General features: G+C 33.3%; 1 protein-coding gene across 1 annotated transcript in view; it reads right to left on the reverse strand.

The window, feature by feature from the left end:
* Nucleotides 1-16,084: 16,084 nt before the first annotated feature.
* LOC132699805 (uncharacterized) overlaps nucleotides 16,085-17,898 on the reverse strand; it is a 33,158-nt gene continuing 31,344 nt past the window's right edge. The window contains exons 11-13 of the mRNA XM_060666702.1: nucleotides 17,442-17,857; nucleotides 17,083-17,389; nucleotides 16,085-17,024 (exon numbers count right to left, since the gene is read on the reverse strand). Of these exons, the coding sequence (XP_060522685.1) occupies nucleotides 16,785-17,024; nucleotides 17,083-17,389; nucleotides 17,442-17,857 (963 nt within the window). The 3' untranslated portion in view covers nucleotides 16,085-16,784. The remainder of the gene's footprint in view (nucleotides 17,025-17,082; nucleotides 17,390-17,441; nucleotides 17,858-17,898) is intronic.

A 17,898-nucleotide genomic window follows, 5' to 3' on the forward strand; every position in this document is an offset into this window, starting at 1 on the left:
GCGTAAATTTGACGCCGGCGCTCAAAGATTCTCACTGGTTTAATCTCTCTGAAAAGTTTTTTCCAGTTTCCTTTTTTTTTTCTTTCATTTTATAGAATTATAAGATTTTTGCATTTATCCCCCTTTGATTGTCATATTGTAAATTTGACTTAAAGGCTAATATTAATATTTGTTATTTATTTTCTTGGTAAATTCTGAATATTCTACTACTACATTGTATCGGTGGTTAGGTGAAGTAGCGCTGCCAGACCTGTGCAACTCTATCCTGGTATGTTCTTGTTGTTGTCTTTAAATAAATTCTATTAATTGCTATTTATTATTATTATTATTATTATTGAGTGTTTGGAAATGGGCGGCCATTTTTACTTTACTTTTAGTTAATTCACCTTATAGATTAAATAATAAATTACTCTTCAAATTTTACAAAATTTTTAAAAATCCTAGAAATTATAATAATGGATTGGATTTTAAGCATAAATATAAGTAAATTTAAAAATATTTTAATAATCAGTTTGTCTGTTCGAGGATTTTTAATATTCCATAGCTATAGTTCAAAATTGGGACACCCCGTAGGTAAAACACGTGAAACGAAGAAACTCATTTTAAAGTTTTCAACTTTTGTATAACTTTTTCTTGTAAAACTGGTAATGTATTTTTGGTTACTGTAGGGTCTCCTACTTCTCAATAATCCATTTAATGGATCATGTATCTTTAATGGTTTCAAAGTTACCCATACATTACCATTGAAAAAGTGGCCATTGTGTGTAAATAACAATCTTGAAAAGCTCAAATCTACTTAAATGTCTGTCTACTGAATAAAAAGCTTTGTATGACCCAATACCCGAGATAATTTTCTTTTGTTCCAAAAGTGGAACATTACTTGAAAAACTGTGTTACATTTCGTATCTATTGAGCCCTAAAAAAACTTAAAAGCTTGAATTTTCAATAGCTTAATGTATGTATTATTGGTGTGTTTTTTGTTTATATATAATGGAAGACGAAAATGACTTGTAAGGCAACCTAAGCGTATCTGGATTGACATCGGAGGAAAGGTAGTAGAAATCTAAACGTTTGTTTTCTTAAATTGACAATTTGTGGTAATATTAAATGACGTCATGGCGTCTAGATTGAGAGCGAGAAATTGTGATTTTCATTTGGATTATTTCAAATATCTCGAACAGCGTATGTGATGTGACGAAAACCGTAAATACAAAAATTGTAGCCCTTGATACGGCCTATAACAATGTTTAAACGGATTAGCTATTGTTTGTACGAACAATTTACTCCCTAAAAAAATAATAATTCTCAATTTTTAGATTTTTGTCTATAACTAAAACACCTTGTATATAATTAAAAAATTGCGTGAAACAAAAGTTATAACTCCGGGTCTCCCACGTATTACGAATGTAAAATTTTTCCTATCAGATGAATGGCTTTGGAGGAAAAACTGTTTTTCTGGATGCCAAAATAACCACAAAAAAAATCAAAAATTAAAAAATTGTACTTCGCGTTATTTTATTGCTCCCAATTTAAAGAGCCTAAATGCGGGTCCAGACTTCAACTTCTCTCCCAAGTCTGAAATCGGTAGCTGCAAATTTAGAGTACTTATTATGTTTTATTAATATTGAACGGATTATGGCGGACACCCTGTACAATACAAATACAAATACAAAAGTTTAAGCTGCCAATATGGGCTATATCGTCATATAAAAGAAACTGACATCTAAACCACAGATTTCAAATTATTGCCAATTTTCAATAATACGGGGACCCATTTTTCAGTTTTGTTGAATTTGCGGCGCACCCTATATATTTTTGAAAAATTGTTCAGAATAAAAGCTTATGGAGTCGTTTTCTCTGCGTCTTCTGGTTCAAGAATTTTTGCGGTCTTGTAAACGGTTTTTGGTCTTTTATGTAGACCCTTGGACACGCGATTTTATTTTTTTTAAATATGAAGCTGATTGCTTGAAATTTCGGACACTTATCGTGTTTCATAGCAAGGTCCAAAAAGCAGTCGAAAATCGAGAAAAAAAGATGGATACCGGGGTCGGATCAGGGCCATTTCTTATAAGCTTATGTGCCTCGTGGAGGGTTAAAAAAGAGGCAAATTTCTATTTTGTAGATCCAACGGTTCGAAAGTTATTCAGGAAAAACCAAAAGACGAGAACGGACAAACAGACAAAAAAAAGAATTTTTTTTTCGACGGTGATAATTTCTGTACCAACGGCGATGCCGTAGGATTTACCGTTACCGAGATATAAAATTTTTATACGATTGAAAATCGATGAAATCGAATTTTCGAAAGTAACAAGGTGGCTCAAAAAAAGTATATATCAAAGTTATATATATATATATATATTTATATTTTCTTAGGTATCTCTAGTTTCTATAGACCAAGCAACCATAAGTTACTGTTACATTTTCTATATCTAAACTTGACCGTTTATAAGAAATTTTGAGAAATTAAAAGCTATACACCACAATTTAAAAATTGTTTGCATCCTGCAACATGTAACATGCTGCTTATCATTAAATTTACTGCTTAGCTAAAAAGCTAAAGTGAACTGCCACACAAACGTTTTATTATTATAGAATTAGATTCCCATTTTTATAATTTATTTCCTTACATACCGTATGTTTTCAATAATAGTAGAATTTGGCCTAGATGAAGACAATTATTATTTTGAAACAAAATTGATTTGCAATTATTCAAAGTAGTTTAAAATTATCACCTTTGCCAAATATTGTTACATGTCTGTTAGGTAAAATGAGAACTTGCCTTCGGGAAGAATGAATTGATATGATTCTGATAATCGGTGTCCAGAGTGTAAACAATTTTTAAATTTCTTTGAAACGGTCATGACTTATACTTATCTGTTCTAGAGTAAAAAAAATATAAATTTTTATATGTACTTTATTAGTCATACTGTATATTTATTTGTGATAAACGTTTTTCCTCAACTCATTTCATTTCACGCCCCAAAACCGTGATGAATGTGGTGTGCCGTAAAAATGACGCAAAATCGTTTTTACACAATCGTATATCGAATATATTAAAATTCTATTTAAAACAGTGAAGAAATTCGATAGTTTTCTCGTACTGTGTTTTCACTTGGGTTATGTTTTTGGTAATAGGGAGTAATACAATTTTATAAAAACAATGATTTTCAAAAAAAGTCAAGTTGGGCTCATGGTTAAAAGTACTTTATTTACATCGAACTTGATAAATTAATGAAATGATATTGTTTCTCGATGAGGGAGCCTAGCAACAAATTTTGTCGACCAAGGTCGATGAAGATACCGAAAATTCGCCATCAGTCAGCCACGTGTTATAATTTCCGGGTGTACCAACGATCGAGTAAAACAAATTTACGCTGCTCTGCTGCCTCTGGCACAGCCTAAAACTATTTAAGATTACACGGGAAACGTCACAAAAACATGCAGTGAATAAATATGTTTGTTTATTTCTATATTTTGTGTTACTATAAATCACAATAACACTGCGAAAGTCAAAGTCAATGGGGAATTGACCGAATTCTTCTGCGTTGGCAAGGGAATAAGGCGTTGTGAGTCCACTTTTGTTTAACAACTATGGCGAGTGTATAATTCGTAAAGCCACAGAAAATTGGGAAGGAGGTATCTCTGTGGGTGGTAGGACGATTAATAATCTTAGGTATGCTGACAATACTACTTTATATGCCAGCAACGAGCAAGAACTAATGGAACTGTTAACAGATTAAAGACAAAGATAATGATTATCGATCGACCACGAAATAATAGGCCAGAAATCAAAAAAAAAAAGGTTCTCTCATAACGAATGTGTTGCTGGCGAAAAATGCTGCGCATATCATGGATACAAAAAGAACAAACGAATCAATTTTAAACCAGTTAAAGATTTAAAAAAGACTGCGCACCATCGTCTCCATGCGAACTACATCCTTTTTTGGACATGTCGTCATTAGAAACGGACTGGAAAAACTTACTATTCAAGGGAAGGTGCAAGGAATGAGAAGCCGAAGAAGATCTCCAGTCAGATATGTGGACCTCATTGTCAACGAAACTGGAGTACATCTCAACCAATGTTTTAGAGATGCTGAAGACAGGCGGAAATAGAAAGACCTCACAGATCACAGATCATGACGGCACCATACCCGAAACGGGTTACCGAATAAGAAGAGATAAATCTTTTTAAACAGGTAATATAGGGCCATTTTTTAAGTTATTACTGATATTTGATAGGAATTAGAACCATTGCATTCTGTTTTCCATGCCATATCACGGTACAACTGTACGCACTTATACAGGCAGCAGACAAACACTTATGGTACCGGAGCCTTCTGTCGACCTAGCGACGTCAGTCATTCAGAAGCTGATAAAAGATAACATCCTCCCTAACTGAAAAAGAAAGCTTTATGCTAGCTAGGAGGCTGTTGAGCTACCCAAACGACACAGCAGGCAACCAATGCCGCATGCCACTTTGGAGCTTTCTGGTATTTTAGCAACGGGTTCGGATGTTTTACATAGGTGTACCCAAAAAGTAATGTTCGGAGAAAAAGTATATAAGTTAATAAACTTCTGCAGTCCCTCGTTTCTCAAATAACCGTTTCGCTAATGATAAATCAAACTCGTGGCGTTTATCAATCTTGTAATTACCCTATCATTGAGACGCGATTTCTATGATACCGCCGCTCTTAAGATATGCCATGCAAATTTTCACAAATGAATTCTTCATGAAATTTGAATAAGATAGGTTAATGAATAATTTTCGGCGATCTCACAGTGGAATGGTATTCCCAATCAAAGGAAAAACTGTGTAATTCATTCAAATGTCAGTCGCCATGTTAAACGCCAAGATGGTATTAGTTGTAACCAAGTATTGGAGTTACTCGCACATGTGCATATGGAATGGTCACTGTCAACATTGTTTGATGTTGACTTCACATGCGCAATTTATTGCAATAAAAATGAATAGGGCACTCCATTTAAAATAACAAATTTATGACGTGTAAATTAAACTTGGTAAATTAGACAACATTGTTGTTAGCATTTTTCAATTTTACATGGTCAAAAGCGCCCAGGTATTGAATTTTATCGTTCCAACTTTGGCAGTTTTGAACCTATTTAAGTGTTCCGGTACGTTTTACTACCTATTTTCTATGTATATTCATTTAGTAGATACATCACCGATGCGATACAATAAAATAAAAAAAAAACTCCAATTAATGAAACAATTATTAAATAAATTGTTACCAAGGTCTTTGAAAAGTAAATGTGTCTATGAGGACATCGTGCTTATTTATATTTTGCACCATACCCATGGCCAAATTTTGCCGATTCAGAAACAAATTTTAAATACAAAAGATGTAGGGTATTTTATAATTAAAGAATAGAAAAAAATAATTTGCACATTTATCAAAATGACATAACTTGTATTTTTTTAAATATATTTGAAAATAATTTAGCTGTTTTTTCAATATTCACCCTTAAATTTTTCGTGAAATTGCTAAAATTTTAGTGTGAATCAATTTTAAGAAATGGCGTACAAAAATACATTTTTCTATAATTATTTCTATCAACACAATGTAAAAAAATCTTTATTGTAATAACAAATAGCTTAATTTTACTTATTTAATAAAATAATTTCGTACACTTCACTTATTTACTCCATACGCTCAACATTATTACTTAAGCAAATTTGAATATTCCATAAAAATTACCTAGTTATAGTGTGACTACTAGTGATGGTTTCTATTGATGTCTGCTATTTCCTGTTATATTTTCAGATTCTGTTCTTCCAGATAACACACTTCGTTTTTCACAAAGCCCCATAGGGGTATTAACTATCCATTGTTAACCTCTCTTTTAACATTGGGCATTGCTGATCTGGTTATTAATTCAGCGCAAATAGTTGAAGCGGTTCACCACTGTGTGACTGTGAACCTAAATTTCATTGCCCTATTTGTTTACCTTGAAAGTGTTATAAATTATCTAAATTTACATTTTCATTTCTTACACAATGTGTTCTCTTTCTTTCTAAATTTCTAGATGCCTAATAACATACCATACCATAATTTTCTATTTTCGTAAAACATTTTGCTAAGTGCTAAGATATAGCTCTGCGAATGGAATGTATATCTAGTTAAACCACCACCATCACCATGTTTTCCACAGTCTGCATTTATCAGAAAGGGACAGATCGATAGAAACCATAAAACAAGGGAATAATTTTTTTCAAGTTCACAAAATCGCTGCTAGGGGCCTAACCTCTACTGTAAAATAGAAAAAAACGGATTTTCTCAAAAATATTCCAAATAAACCTATATCAAAATTAGTTTTAACGCAATCTGCTCTAGAGAAGGAAAGTTTTTTATTTGAATTATTTTCTTCTATCTCATCAATTTAAGGGTGGGTCAAATATTGGTTTGGAATAACTTTTTTTTAGCTAATCCGATTTCGACGAACTTAGTTCAGTTTTAAGCAGTATTTATAGGACCTTCGATGTCAATATCACGATATTAATTCTTATACGAGTCGGTAGGAGGCACTTCATGTTCAAAACAGCTATTTTCCCGAAAATTTCAGATATAATGGTTTAAATATTCTTAGCTAGTATAAAAGAGCGGGAAACACACAGTAAGTAGTGGAAACGACATGGCAATATCGTTTTTCCCCTTTGAGGTATGAATAAAAATTATTTTAAAAATAGTTTTTACGTAGCTCTAATAGAAGCTGTATTAGATATAACCAAGGGATGAGATATTATGACGGGATGATATTTTATAGCACAAGTTCGATACTACTTTTATTTTAGGTTAAAAATAATTATTCAGATTTTTTTTAACTATAATTGATTATTGGCGATTATTATGGACAAATAATTACAATATGAAATTTAACTCTATTTATTAGAAAATATAAGCATCCCGCCTCACGTCTTCTGGCTCTGGTACTATTACTATGCTTCGGTTGAAAAATATGTTTAATAAACACGTTATTATTTATATCTCAAAGGGGAAAAGAAGAAGAAGAAAATCCGTTTTTTCAGTTTTACAGTAGAGGTTACGCTCCCTAGTGGCCATTTTATGCACTTGAAAATAATTTCCAGCTTTTTCTCTTGGCCGATTTACCTAGAATTTTTTTTTCTAAATTGTATGACTAACGATTCCTGAAATATAGCCGTCGTCCTTTATTAATAGACCGCCTGATACATTAACCATTAACCATTAAAACCAAAAGAAAATTGTATGGGCAAAAGATGATGTAATTTTTTGTTATATTGCATTAAAATGATAAAGTTATATTTAAACGAAAGTGGCACTTATTCGTTAAACGTTGGTAATTTAAAATGATTGTACATTTCGTTACGCACGTTACAACAAAAAAACACTCCCAGATAACCATTCAAAAAGTTTTTTTTTTGCACTGAGAATGCAATTCATCATTTTTTCGAGAGTTATGTCCTCGTACACATGTTTAAACTTGGTCGCCTACTATTCCAAATATCTTTTATCCTTTCGAAAATTATCATAAAATGACTGTGATCCTATTATAATGTAAACCTTTCCATTAAAGGAACCGTATTTAAAGCAGCGAAAAGCTATTTTGGAATTTTAAAGCTTTTTACTGTGTTAGCTGCTACTAACTTGTTGAGATGAAAATGTGTTTGTATATTTTGCACACGTGCGCTATCACATGTAGATTTAGCCAAATTCATTAAATTACGATCCAAAATTTTAGCAATGTTTCCTTCCAATTCTTCATACAATTCTAAGTCACATTTGTTATGATCCCTCTAATTCCCAAATTAGCTACTCAATTAAAGGTAAATTTCATACACAGAAAGTTTTACCCTACGTTATCAAGTTTTGAATTCTTTGTTATTACACAATTGTATTAATTTTCTATTAACCTTAAAGTTAATAATAAAACACAAAAACTTCCTAGAAATAAAATTTGAAATTATGTACAAAACTCGGTATTAAAGTTGGACCTATGAACAAATATGAAATACGAATTTCAAAATGGACTTATCTCAGTTTTTGGTTAATGTTATTCGTTAACTCGACTGGAATATTTTTCTGTTGGAATATGCTGCTACATTAATACATTGACAGAATTTTTAATTGACGCTGATATGCAAATCGTGAATAAATCTTTCCCTTATAAAATTATTAGTAAAAAAAAGTCAAATGGCTTAACAAAAAATAAATTTGGGACTGCCTGAAAACTGAAATGAAGACCAACGTAAAACACATTAATATGGATCTGGTCGGAATATGACATATTTAGTGCTTTAAAAAAATGAGCGGTTCGAACTATGATGATGTATACGAGGGTCACTTGAAAAGTTTTCGAGCTCACCCTGAAGATGGCGGCACTAGTTGCCAAAAGCTAGTGATTGTAGTTGTGCACATCTGGATAGTTACTTATCAAAGTTTCAACTATTTTGAAAATGGAAAGAATTGAGTATAGAGCTGTTATAAAATATTTGTTTTTGAGTGGAAATACGCCTACGCAAAATAAAGTTTTGGGTAGCTGGAGGAGATGTAACTACCGACGATAATATTTTCAAAGTTAATTAAAGTGAGAGAGATAGCAAAGGTTATGAAAATGTCCGAAGAACGTGTTTGTCACATTTTAAATCAAGATTTAAGCATAAGAAACCTGTCCTCTCGAAACGTGTTCAAATGAAAGCTCTTTTAGCGCAGTTTATGCGCAAAAAATACTAGTTTTGGGACATTTTACACCCAAATCAAAAATATAATAAATAGCAAAAACTATTTTTCGACTGTGAAAGTAAAGGTGACAGTTTTTTGGGATAGCCAGGGATTTATTTAAATCGATTACCTTCAAAAAGGAAAAACCATTACGGCAGCATACTATACGCATCATTGCTTGAGAAGCTGAAAACTGCGCTCGGAGGACAAAGATTTTCGTCAACTGAAGAGGCAATCACCTTCGTGAACAATTATTTTGCTGAGAAAAAAGCAGGGTACTATTTGTAGAAAGTCCTATTTTGAAGAGATGGGAGAATTGCTAGTAAAAGTGTGTAGAGTTACAAGGAGACTTGCAAAATGCGAAAATGTCCTGTATCATTGTTAGGTCGGACACTTTTCAAGTGTCCCTCGTATATTTCATCGTACTTAGCTAAACTTCTTCTTCTTCTTCCCCGATAAACTTAAAATTAGGAACAACATGTTCACAAAAAAAGGGAGACAGATGTAGGCAATAATTCACAAGTACAGTTTACTGTACGAGTGCGGTTTTAGACGTGTAAAATCGACAATTAAGACAGTTGCGTATCTCAGCCGCATGTTGGAATAAGCGACATTGACCATGCCCATGAACAACTGTAGCAACTGTATGAATCAAACAGAATCTAAATCTATATGCGGATAATGACCTTAATGCTACATTCCACAAATCACTAAATTCTGTTAATTTTATTTTAGTAAATGGGATCAAAACGCAGAACAACGCTTTAATGAAAACAAGCTAAAATTAAATTGAGAAAAACCCTAAAAATGTGCTTCCCTCTCCGCAAGGATGCTAATGCTGAAATTAAGATAAAGCAAAATACGGTTCAGTGTTATATCGTTCACACAAAGGCACTCGAAAAGTAACAAATGCAACACTTAGTAACATGCAACAATAGTCGGATGGTATATTTCTGATATGATATATTCTACGACTATATTGTCTATTCAAATTTGTCTTTTCCTCTATTTGACTTGATCATCTCGGATGCTGTGCTCAACTGATACACAAGATTTGAACTAAAGCGTTCAGTCCTACATTCAATTTAAATATTATATAAAATCCGAATTATAAATGTTTTGCATTAATAAATTATCCCTTCCTTAATTACACAGATATCTTTTATTGCTTTTATTACATTTTAATTAATTTTACTACATGTCATTTACCAATTTAATCCTAACTACTTTTGGACTTTGGAATTATTCCTTAAATCCGAAAAGGATTCCGCTGGCTCAGCATTTTTTTGTAAATAATGATGTTACTATCGCTATTCATTACAATTCTTCTATTCAATAATATGATTGTACTCCTTACTTCTTTGTACAGTGTCTTGAAATAATTTTAATCGTAGGAAATTTGCTCCAGAAATAATTTTAAAATGTTTAATGTCAAATCAGATTTTTTAGTTTTCCTTTATGTTTTATATTAATTCACAAATTTTGAAAGAATCGTAGAAGAACAATTAATATCAAACTGAGCAAAAGCGGACATTTTTTATTTTGCTTTTTGGATCTAGTTCTTGTTTGTGACTATTGCTATTTATTAACTTTGTTTTTTGTTGCCCTTATTAAAATACATCTGTCGCTTTTGGATGACCCAGTTCTGTTCTATTTGGAAACTAGCTAATATTGTCCCTTTTCCTCAAATTAAGATTTTCATTCTGCCAATACTATCTAAGGTGATAGAATGTGTCCTAAAATCTCACAGAAGTCTTTTACAAGCTGTTGTACTACAGCACTTCTTAATGTGACAAATTGAAGGGATTGATGAAGGTAAGTGCACTATGTTCCTTCTACATTCGTCACAATGTTCTGCTCCCCATTCTAAGATACCTAGGTTTTGGAGAGACATCAGTAAATTTAATAAAAAAAACTACTTAACAGTGAGAGCCTGGCTCGCCTAAACAAAAAAAGTGGAGTTCCTCAATGCTCAGTTTTTGATCCTGTTCTGTTTGTTATTTTCATAACAAAATTATTAGATTGTCATGTTTTTGACCTCTCGCGGCTTCAGATTATCGTATATCAAAGAGTATTTTTTAAGTTTTACAGGACAATTTTGAATGCAACTACGACCTTTGCTTATTGACTCTTTTTTAACAATCCAAATATTAAAACCTCATGTTCTCAGATCCGATATGGACCACACGCTCCATTTAGTGCAAACATTGGCTTATCGCACCACATTTCTAAATGACATGTTATCTGGAAATCACAATTCAGAGACCGTACCGTATGATACACGAGCCACTATTTTATCGCTTGCAAAGTTTTCGTCAAATGTTCTCCCGAGATAAAAATTTTGAGAAAAAAATACCGCCTAATCAATTTAAATTAAATTAAAAGCACGTTTTCACGGTCACCGCCACTTTCGATTTTGAAGGAAATTTAGAAATCAGAACGAAATTTGATTTTTGTATTTATTAAGGCACCTTACCTGAAAACCTGTAAAAAATATCGGCAAAAAACTTATTTAAGGTTGTTTGAACTCACTTATATTTTTAACTTTCAATATACGCAGGATGTGTTTTCAGACATATTTAATATATAGTATCTTTTACAATATTAACACCGTCGCTGATATATTTTGAATTTAATGTCAACAGTGATTTCCTTGTGAAAGGCGATTTGTTGTCTGTGTTGATACTTTAAGAACGATCGACTGACACCAACATCAAAATCACGCCATTTTTATAATTTTGATTTAATTGGAAGTAAATATTACTCTGGGGTTACTCTGAAAACATATCTCGAATTATTTGCAAAGGTCTCTAAGAGGTTTGTTGCTATAGCTAATTGCATTTTACAACTAGAAATCTTAACATAATGTTATGCGATACTCTTGCCTGTCCGCCTTCAACCACTGCGATACCACTTTAATGGCGAATTCATAGCCTGCATTAATATTGGAAAAATTAATAAATGCATTGCATTTAACAAAAACTAACATGAAAAAAATCACTAAACGTTTTTTTTTTAATAGTTCAATAATTTTGTCTTAATTTTTGCATTAAAATTTCTTTATAGAGGGTTATTAATTAAAAAGAAAATGAGCAATACAAAGATTTTCCCATTGTATAATGCTATTGTATAATTCATGAAAAGATACTTTTTCAGACACTCGATATGCCATCAACAAAAAACCCTAAAATTGGTGACCGTTCTTTGTACATAAAATTCGTTTGTCACCATTTTTTGTCAAAGAACAGTTAATGACGATTTAAAACTATTGCAAAAAAATATTAGGATGCATTATTAAAATTTAGCCCTCTTCCGGACTTGTTGTGCACTCATTTTATGAAATTTTTGAAACGGAGATTTATTTCCAGAATAATCTTACTAATGTCTAGAGTTACAAATGCAGGGTGATTCAAAATTCAGCATCAAACTTTTCTAGACATATTTTCTAAGCCGAAATACGACGTTTATATCCTATAAACATTTACCAGCACTCGATACAGGTGATCTACTTGAATTTTGAGAATTATTTTCAAATTCAAATATGTGAAAATAATCCGAGTTTTACATTTTTATTTCGGTCTTTCCGTCCCTGTATAACATACTTTCTCTGCATATATTTCCATTTCCCATAAAAATTTACTCACCACCGGAAACTAGAAAAGAGTTCAAATATTTTATGTCTTTGGAGTGGGAATGAAATCAAACTTTCATTTAACCTTTACGTATAATAATGATAATAATAATAATAATAATAATAATAATAATAATAATAATATTTTTCTACTCCCGCCTGTAAAATATATATTTACACACCGATCTAGCTTGGCTTTACCACATCAGTTTCGTTTCCCATGGATCCGAGCCACTTCGGAAATTTCAGGGATTTTACCGCACGGGTCTGGAAGCAATCGGATGTTTTAAAAGATATTTCCCACGCTTTGAATTTTGACTTTTGTTTATTCTGACAGTCATGTCAGTGAATATATTTGTGTTGTTTTGAGAAAATATATGTGTGTGTATGCAAAAACTAACGGTCGTAGAAAAAGTATGCAACACGCTCGGTAAAGTTTTTAAATCACTCGTTTATTATAAACTGGCTCTTGTTTCATAATATACTATTATAGTTTCAATTCGAATAAAACACTAACACTTGAACATTGTGTTTTTCAGTTTTACCATCTCTCAAAACTAATCTAAAAAATTCGAACGAAATCACACTTACAACGCCACCTATGCGGAGAATAATTAAAATGTTCTCTCACTTGGGAGCGACAAAGTTGTGCGATAAAGAAATCCAGCAGAAAAATGGTGATTTCTGTTTATTGTATTACTATGGACAGTGGCCAAGATATGAATATACATTCTTTAATTTAATTTAATTTAATTGTAGTCGACCTTTTCTGGTCACGTTGAGATTATTGTTCGTTCAAGATTTTAATAATAATAACTATTTGCTTTTGAAACATTTTTATTTAGGTCCAAAACAACACATTGACTATATCCATATCCGCACGTTTACTAATTAGGCTCTTCACTCAATTAGGCAGTTTGATAGAGAAAACGATAAGGAACCTAAACCACCGAAGTGGTGGTTTAGGTTCCTTATCGTAGTGGTGGTGATTTACATTTCTTTATATTTTGCTACCATCCAAGATATATAAATTCTTGAATTTAATTAAATTTAATAGATTTTTATGGTCATTGTCAATTTTCGTATGTCCTAGCGTCTCTTTGGGATTCGTGTTCGTTGGCAGTTTTAATAATTGCTAGGTTTTGTGTGTATTTATTGTTTTTTTTTTAATTATTTTGATTGCTTTTGTTCTGCTTTTACACTGCCATCTATCCGTAGGTAGACTATCTAAGATATTCGCTCACTTATGTGTTTTCCGGTAGAATTAGGTCCCTAAGTCAACATGATGATAATAGCGTTTAAATATACTGCGGCAAATTACTACTGAAGTTGTGATGCCATTTTATTATTATGGAAGCGATATTATCTACCAAATTATAAATTCATAAATTAAATTTAATTTAAATGATTTTTATCGGAATAGCTATCGAATTCTTATTTTGGGATTCAAGTTCTTCAAGACGTTAGTTTTCATTTGATACTTATCTAAATTTTTTGAAATAATAGGTATCTACAATTTATATAATTATTAAAATGTCTTTATTGAAACCTTTTGACACGGCTGTTCATCTGTATGTTGTCGAATGTTGGTGGTACTTAATGTTGAAATAGTTCATATAATAAAATCCAAATATGGGCATCACTATTAATTAGATGATGCTTTGCCGAACAAGTCATTAGCTCTCACCATCCTTTGGTTATTAATAACCTCGGATAGAGGATACACTCTGCTCTAACTTGGCTAACGACTTGTCTTAGGACTCGCATATTTTAATGCTGACTTGTCTTCGGACTACCGTGTTCAACCATGAACGAACTGGAATTTTAATTCTTAGCTGCTTTCTAACGATGCCTATTAGCAAATGTCTGCACTTTTATCGCAAAATAGACTTTAAAGAAAAATACGATACTGGATACCCAACAAAGATCGATCGCTGTCCTGCCATACATCAAGGGGGTTACTGACAAAATCGGCCGAATATTACGGAAACATGACATATCAACGGCATACAAACTTGATCATACCATCGGAGCAATCCTAAGAAACCCAAAACAAAAATTACTCTGGAAAACCAAGGAGTATACAGTGTAGCATGCGGATCGTACAGCCTGACGTATGTGGGACAGACCAACAGAAGGATTTCAGCCAGGCTCGAGGAACATCGTTTAGCCATAAGAAACAAACAAACAACATCTGCTTTGTTTCAGCACCTTTAATCACCTTTAAGATGGTAACTAAAAATACTAGTTATACAGGGTGTCCTACCGAAAACTTCACCGATCTATTTTGGAGAATTGAAATTAGCAAATATTTGAAAACTTGGAATTAAACTAATCTGATGATTCCATAATTTGTTAATAATATCCTATAATTATATTGAACCATTTTCTTACATTACTTTTTGATGTCAGAAATGACGCTTGCAGTCCGAACACTATCTGTAAATTTTCCCCATACTTCCTTTAAAATTCTCTATTAACTTACTCCGGTTTGCTAAACCCATTTACTTAGTAATTTCAATTATTAATAATACAGGATGACTTTAGATGTGGGTATGGACACTTCTGTGCTAAATTTGAAGTCGATAGTTATAAATTTCAGACGCCTATTACATTTTTGAATATGGTAAAGAATATCCCGAACACCGTGTACAATATGGGAATACATAAAATACAAAAGTTTTAGCATCCCGTACCGAAAATGGCAGCTAAAACACAACCCTCTAGTTATGGTCAATTATCCTTATAAGGGGAACCCAATTTCCAGTTTTTTGCAATTTATCGGCGCACCCTGTACATTTTTAAAAAATCATCTGGAATAAATGATTTCGACCAGGATCTCGCTCGTCTTCTGGTCCAAGAATGTTTTCGATTGCCTATACCATTTCTTAGAAATGATTTTTTTCTCGATACCCCCCCCCCCAATTTCAATAGGTTCCTTTCGGAGACTGAACTCTATATTTGTGCAAAATTTGAATTCGATAGCTGCAAACCTCGGACACTTATCGTGTTTCATAGAGGCGTACCAAAAGCCAGACGAAAATCGCACAAAAAAGACAGATGCCAATTTCCATTCGCAGTCATTTTTCATAGGCTTATGCCTCGTGGCCAGTTTAAAAGGAGCAAAACTTCAGCTCCCTCACTCAAACCGTTCCAAAATTTTTCGCGTTTTTATGAGGCATCGATAGAGAATTTAGAACACAGAACAGAGAACGGACAAAAGACAAAAAATTAAAACATTTATTTTTCGACGCTGATTCCATCGGTACCAACTGCTAAACTGTACGACTCTCCGTTGCCGAGATAAGGTTTGTTGCCAAGCGCGTATACTTTCGAAATATTTGATATCATCGATTTTTCTTGTTTTCTTTTTTCTTCTTACTTTCGAAAAATTTGATTTTATCGATTTTTCGAAACTAACAAGAAAAAAGGGCAAAAACTGTCTACTAGTCATAAGGACCTGAAATCGGGAAGAAGAAATACCGCATTCCATTTATATTAATTAGGTTATTTTCAGAAGTCCTGTATTGTAACAAATTATTTTCATTAATAGATCTCTTTATTATATTTATTATTATATTAAAATTAAAATTGAAAAATTCAATTCCAAAAAATCATAATATGTCTAAGGTTCCTTTAAATTTCAATTTTCAAATTTCAAATGGACGTGGCAATGATATGTATAACATGGCTCGATTTAACGCATTTCATAGTGAAAAAAAAAAACTAACCTCGTTTACGGATTTAATCACAAATATATAACACAAAAGTGTATAAACAAAATAAAAACTGGGCGCTTTGGTATTGCAAGAAAAAATTACTGAACAATTGAATTAAAGAACAACGATGAAAAGACAAAAAATTACATTTATTAATTTTTAATTGTACCCATCTATGAAGGTAATTGATTAGGCTAACCAAAGCACTCCTTAATTCCAGTAAAATAAATTTTCAAAATTATTCTCTATGAGCTTCGGAAATTTCGGGGTGAATGATACATTACAATACATACATAGTTTTGACCGTACACATTCACACATAAATATTTGTTAACATGTGCATAATTGCTTTGGTTCCGTGAATTCATCGCGAAAGCTAACTAAGCTTTACAAATGCTTGGCATTAAAACGCGATTTATATAGCCCAGATCTCCAATCTCAGTCGAGATAATCCTTAAAATGTGTTTAAAGGCGATCGAAGACTAACATTGCATACACGTTTCACTGATCGGATGAAAGTCTCTGCAATGGTCAACTAAAAATTTGATTTATTCGACGCTGAACACAATAGAAGCAAAGGAAATAGATTTCCGGTTATCCTTTTTCTGTTCCATTTATCTCACTTATAACGAAAATCGTTCTTGGAAATTTTAAACGTATTAAATCTAACGACAAAAAAAATATTAAAGCGTTTCAAATCAGTCCGGGGTGGTCCGTCTACTTGGTGATAAACGGACTTAGATCGGGGAACTTGAACCCTAAAAACGGATCAACCGGTTCGTTGCCGGATAATCTGGTGGTTCTCCCTTGCTTGAAGTTAGTCGACGTCGATCCAGATCCGCCACGCAAGACGAATCCGCATTGTGCTGTACAAACTTCGTCTCGAAGTATATCCTGCTTCGACCACTCTCTGAGAAGTTGCACGCAATCCGTTACCTTCAACGAAGCGCAGTTGCCCTAAACGGATTTTCCGGTCAGTTTTCACGCTGTCCGTCAGAAGGATCCTCATATTTACCCCATCGGTGTCGCATATACAACTGGTGCATGGACTGGGAAAAAGCGATTCTCCGATATTGACCCGCTTGCCGTGAATCATACACCCCTGTCCAAGTCCGTTCTCCCTCCAAGCGGAAAGGTCCATCGCCGGGAGTGCGTTGCACGCCACCCTCGGATTCAGGAAGTTCGACGGCAAATCGAAAGCGTTCCTCTGCATATTGTTGTTTCCGTCCATATTATCACATAACGTCTTAGCTAACGTCGTCTTCCTTATCTCGGCTAATTGGGGCTCCGTAAATCGCACCAAAGGATCTTCGTTTTCGTACCTAAAATTGTAAATCATGAACTTCGTTATGGAACGTTCGGGTGTATACGTACCAAAATCGGTCGCATTTTCGTAAATGCCTAAACTGTATCGCTATAATGCAACCGAAGGTGGGCCCCACCAGACCTCCTTGCAAAGGCCGTTCGCTCATTCCACCTGGAAACAGGTCGATATCGTCCACGGTCGAGTAAATAGCCTTCAGTCGTTCTATAACTTCCTCCGGGACTTCTCTCGACAGGTCCTCGAACGTTGTCGCTCGTTTCAAGTTGCACAGAGCTCGATAATTGTTGTAGGATGGAATGCCGTGATCTCTCGCTCTTTGAACGTTTAACGCTATTAAGTCGACTCCTGAAAACGGAACTTTGGTGTTCTCAAATAGATGGTTCGTCACTTCTCCGGTAATGAATTGATCCAAGTTTTCCATCGGCGTTGAAACCATACCGCGTGCGATATCGTCTATCAATCCCGGCTGAAAATAGTTCATCATAGAGTGTACCTCGATATCCGTAA

Source organism: Cylas formicarius, unplaced genomic scaffold, assembly GCF_029955315.1.
Source record: "Cylas formicarius isolate icCylForm1 unplaced genomic scaffold, icCylForm1.1 PGA_scaffold_3__17_contigs__length_32017465, whole genome shotgun sequence".
In the NCBI taxonomy this organism is placed as follows: domain Eukaryota; kingdom Metazoa; phylum Arthropoda; class Insecta; order Coleoptera; family Brentidae; genus Cylas; species Cylas formicarius.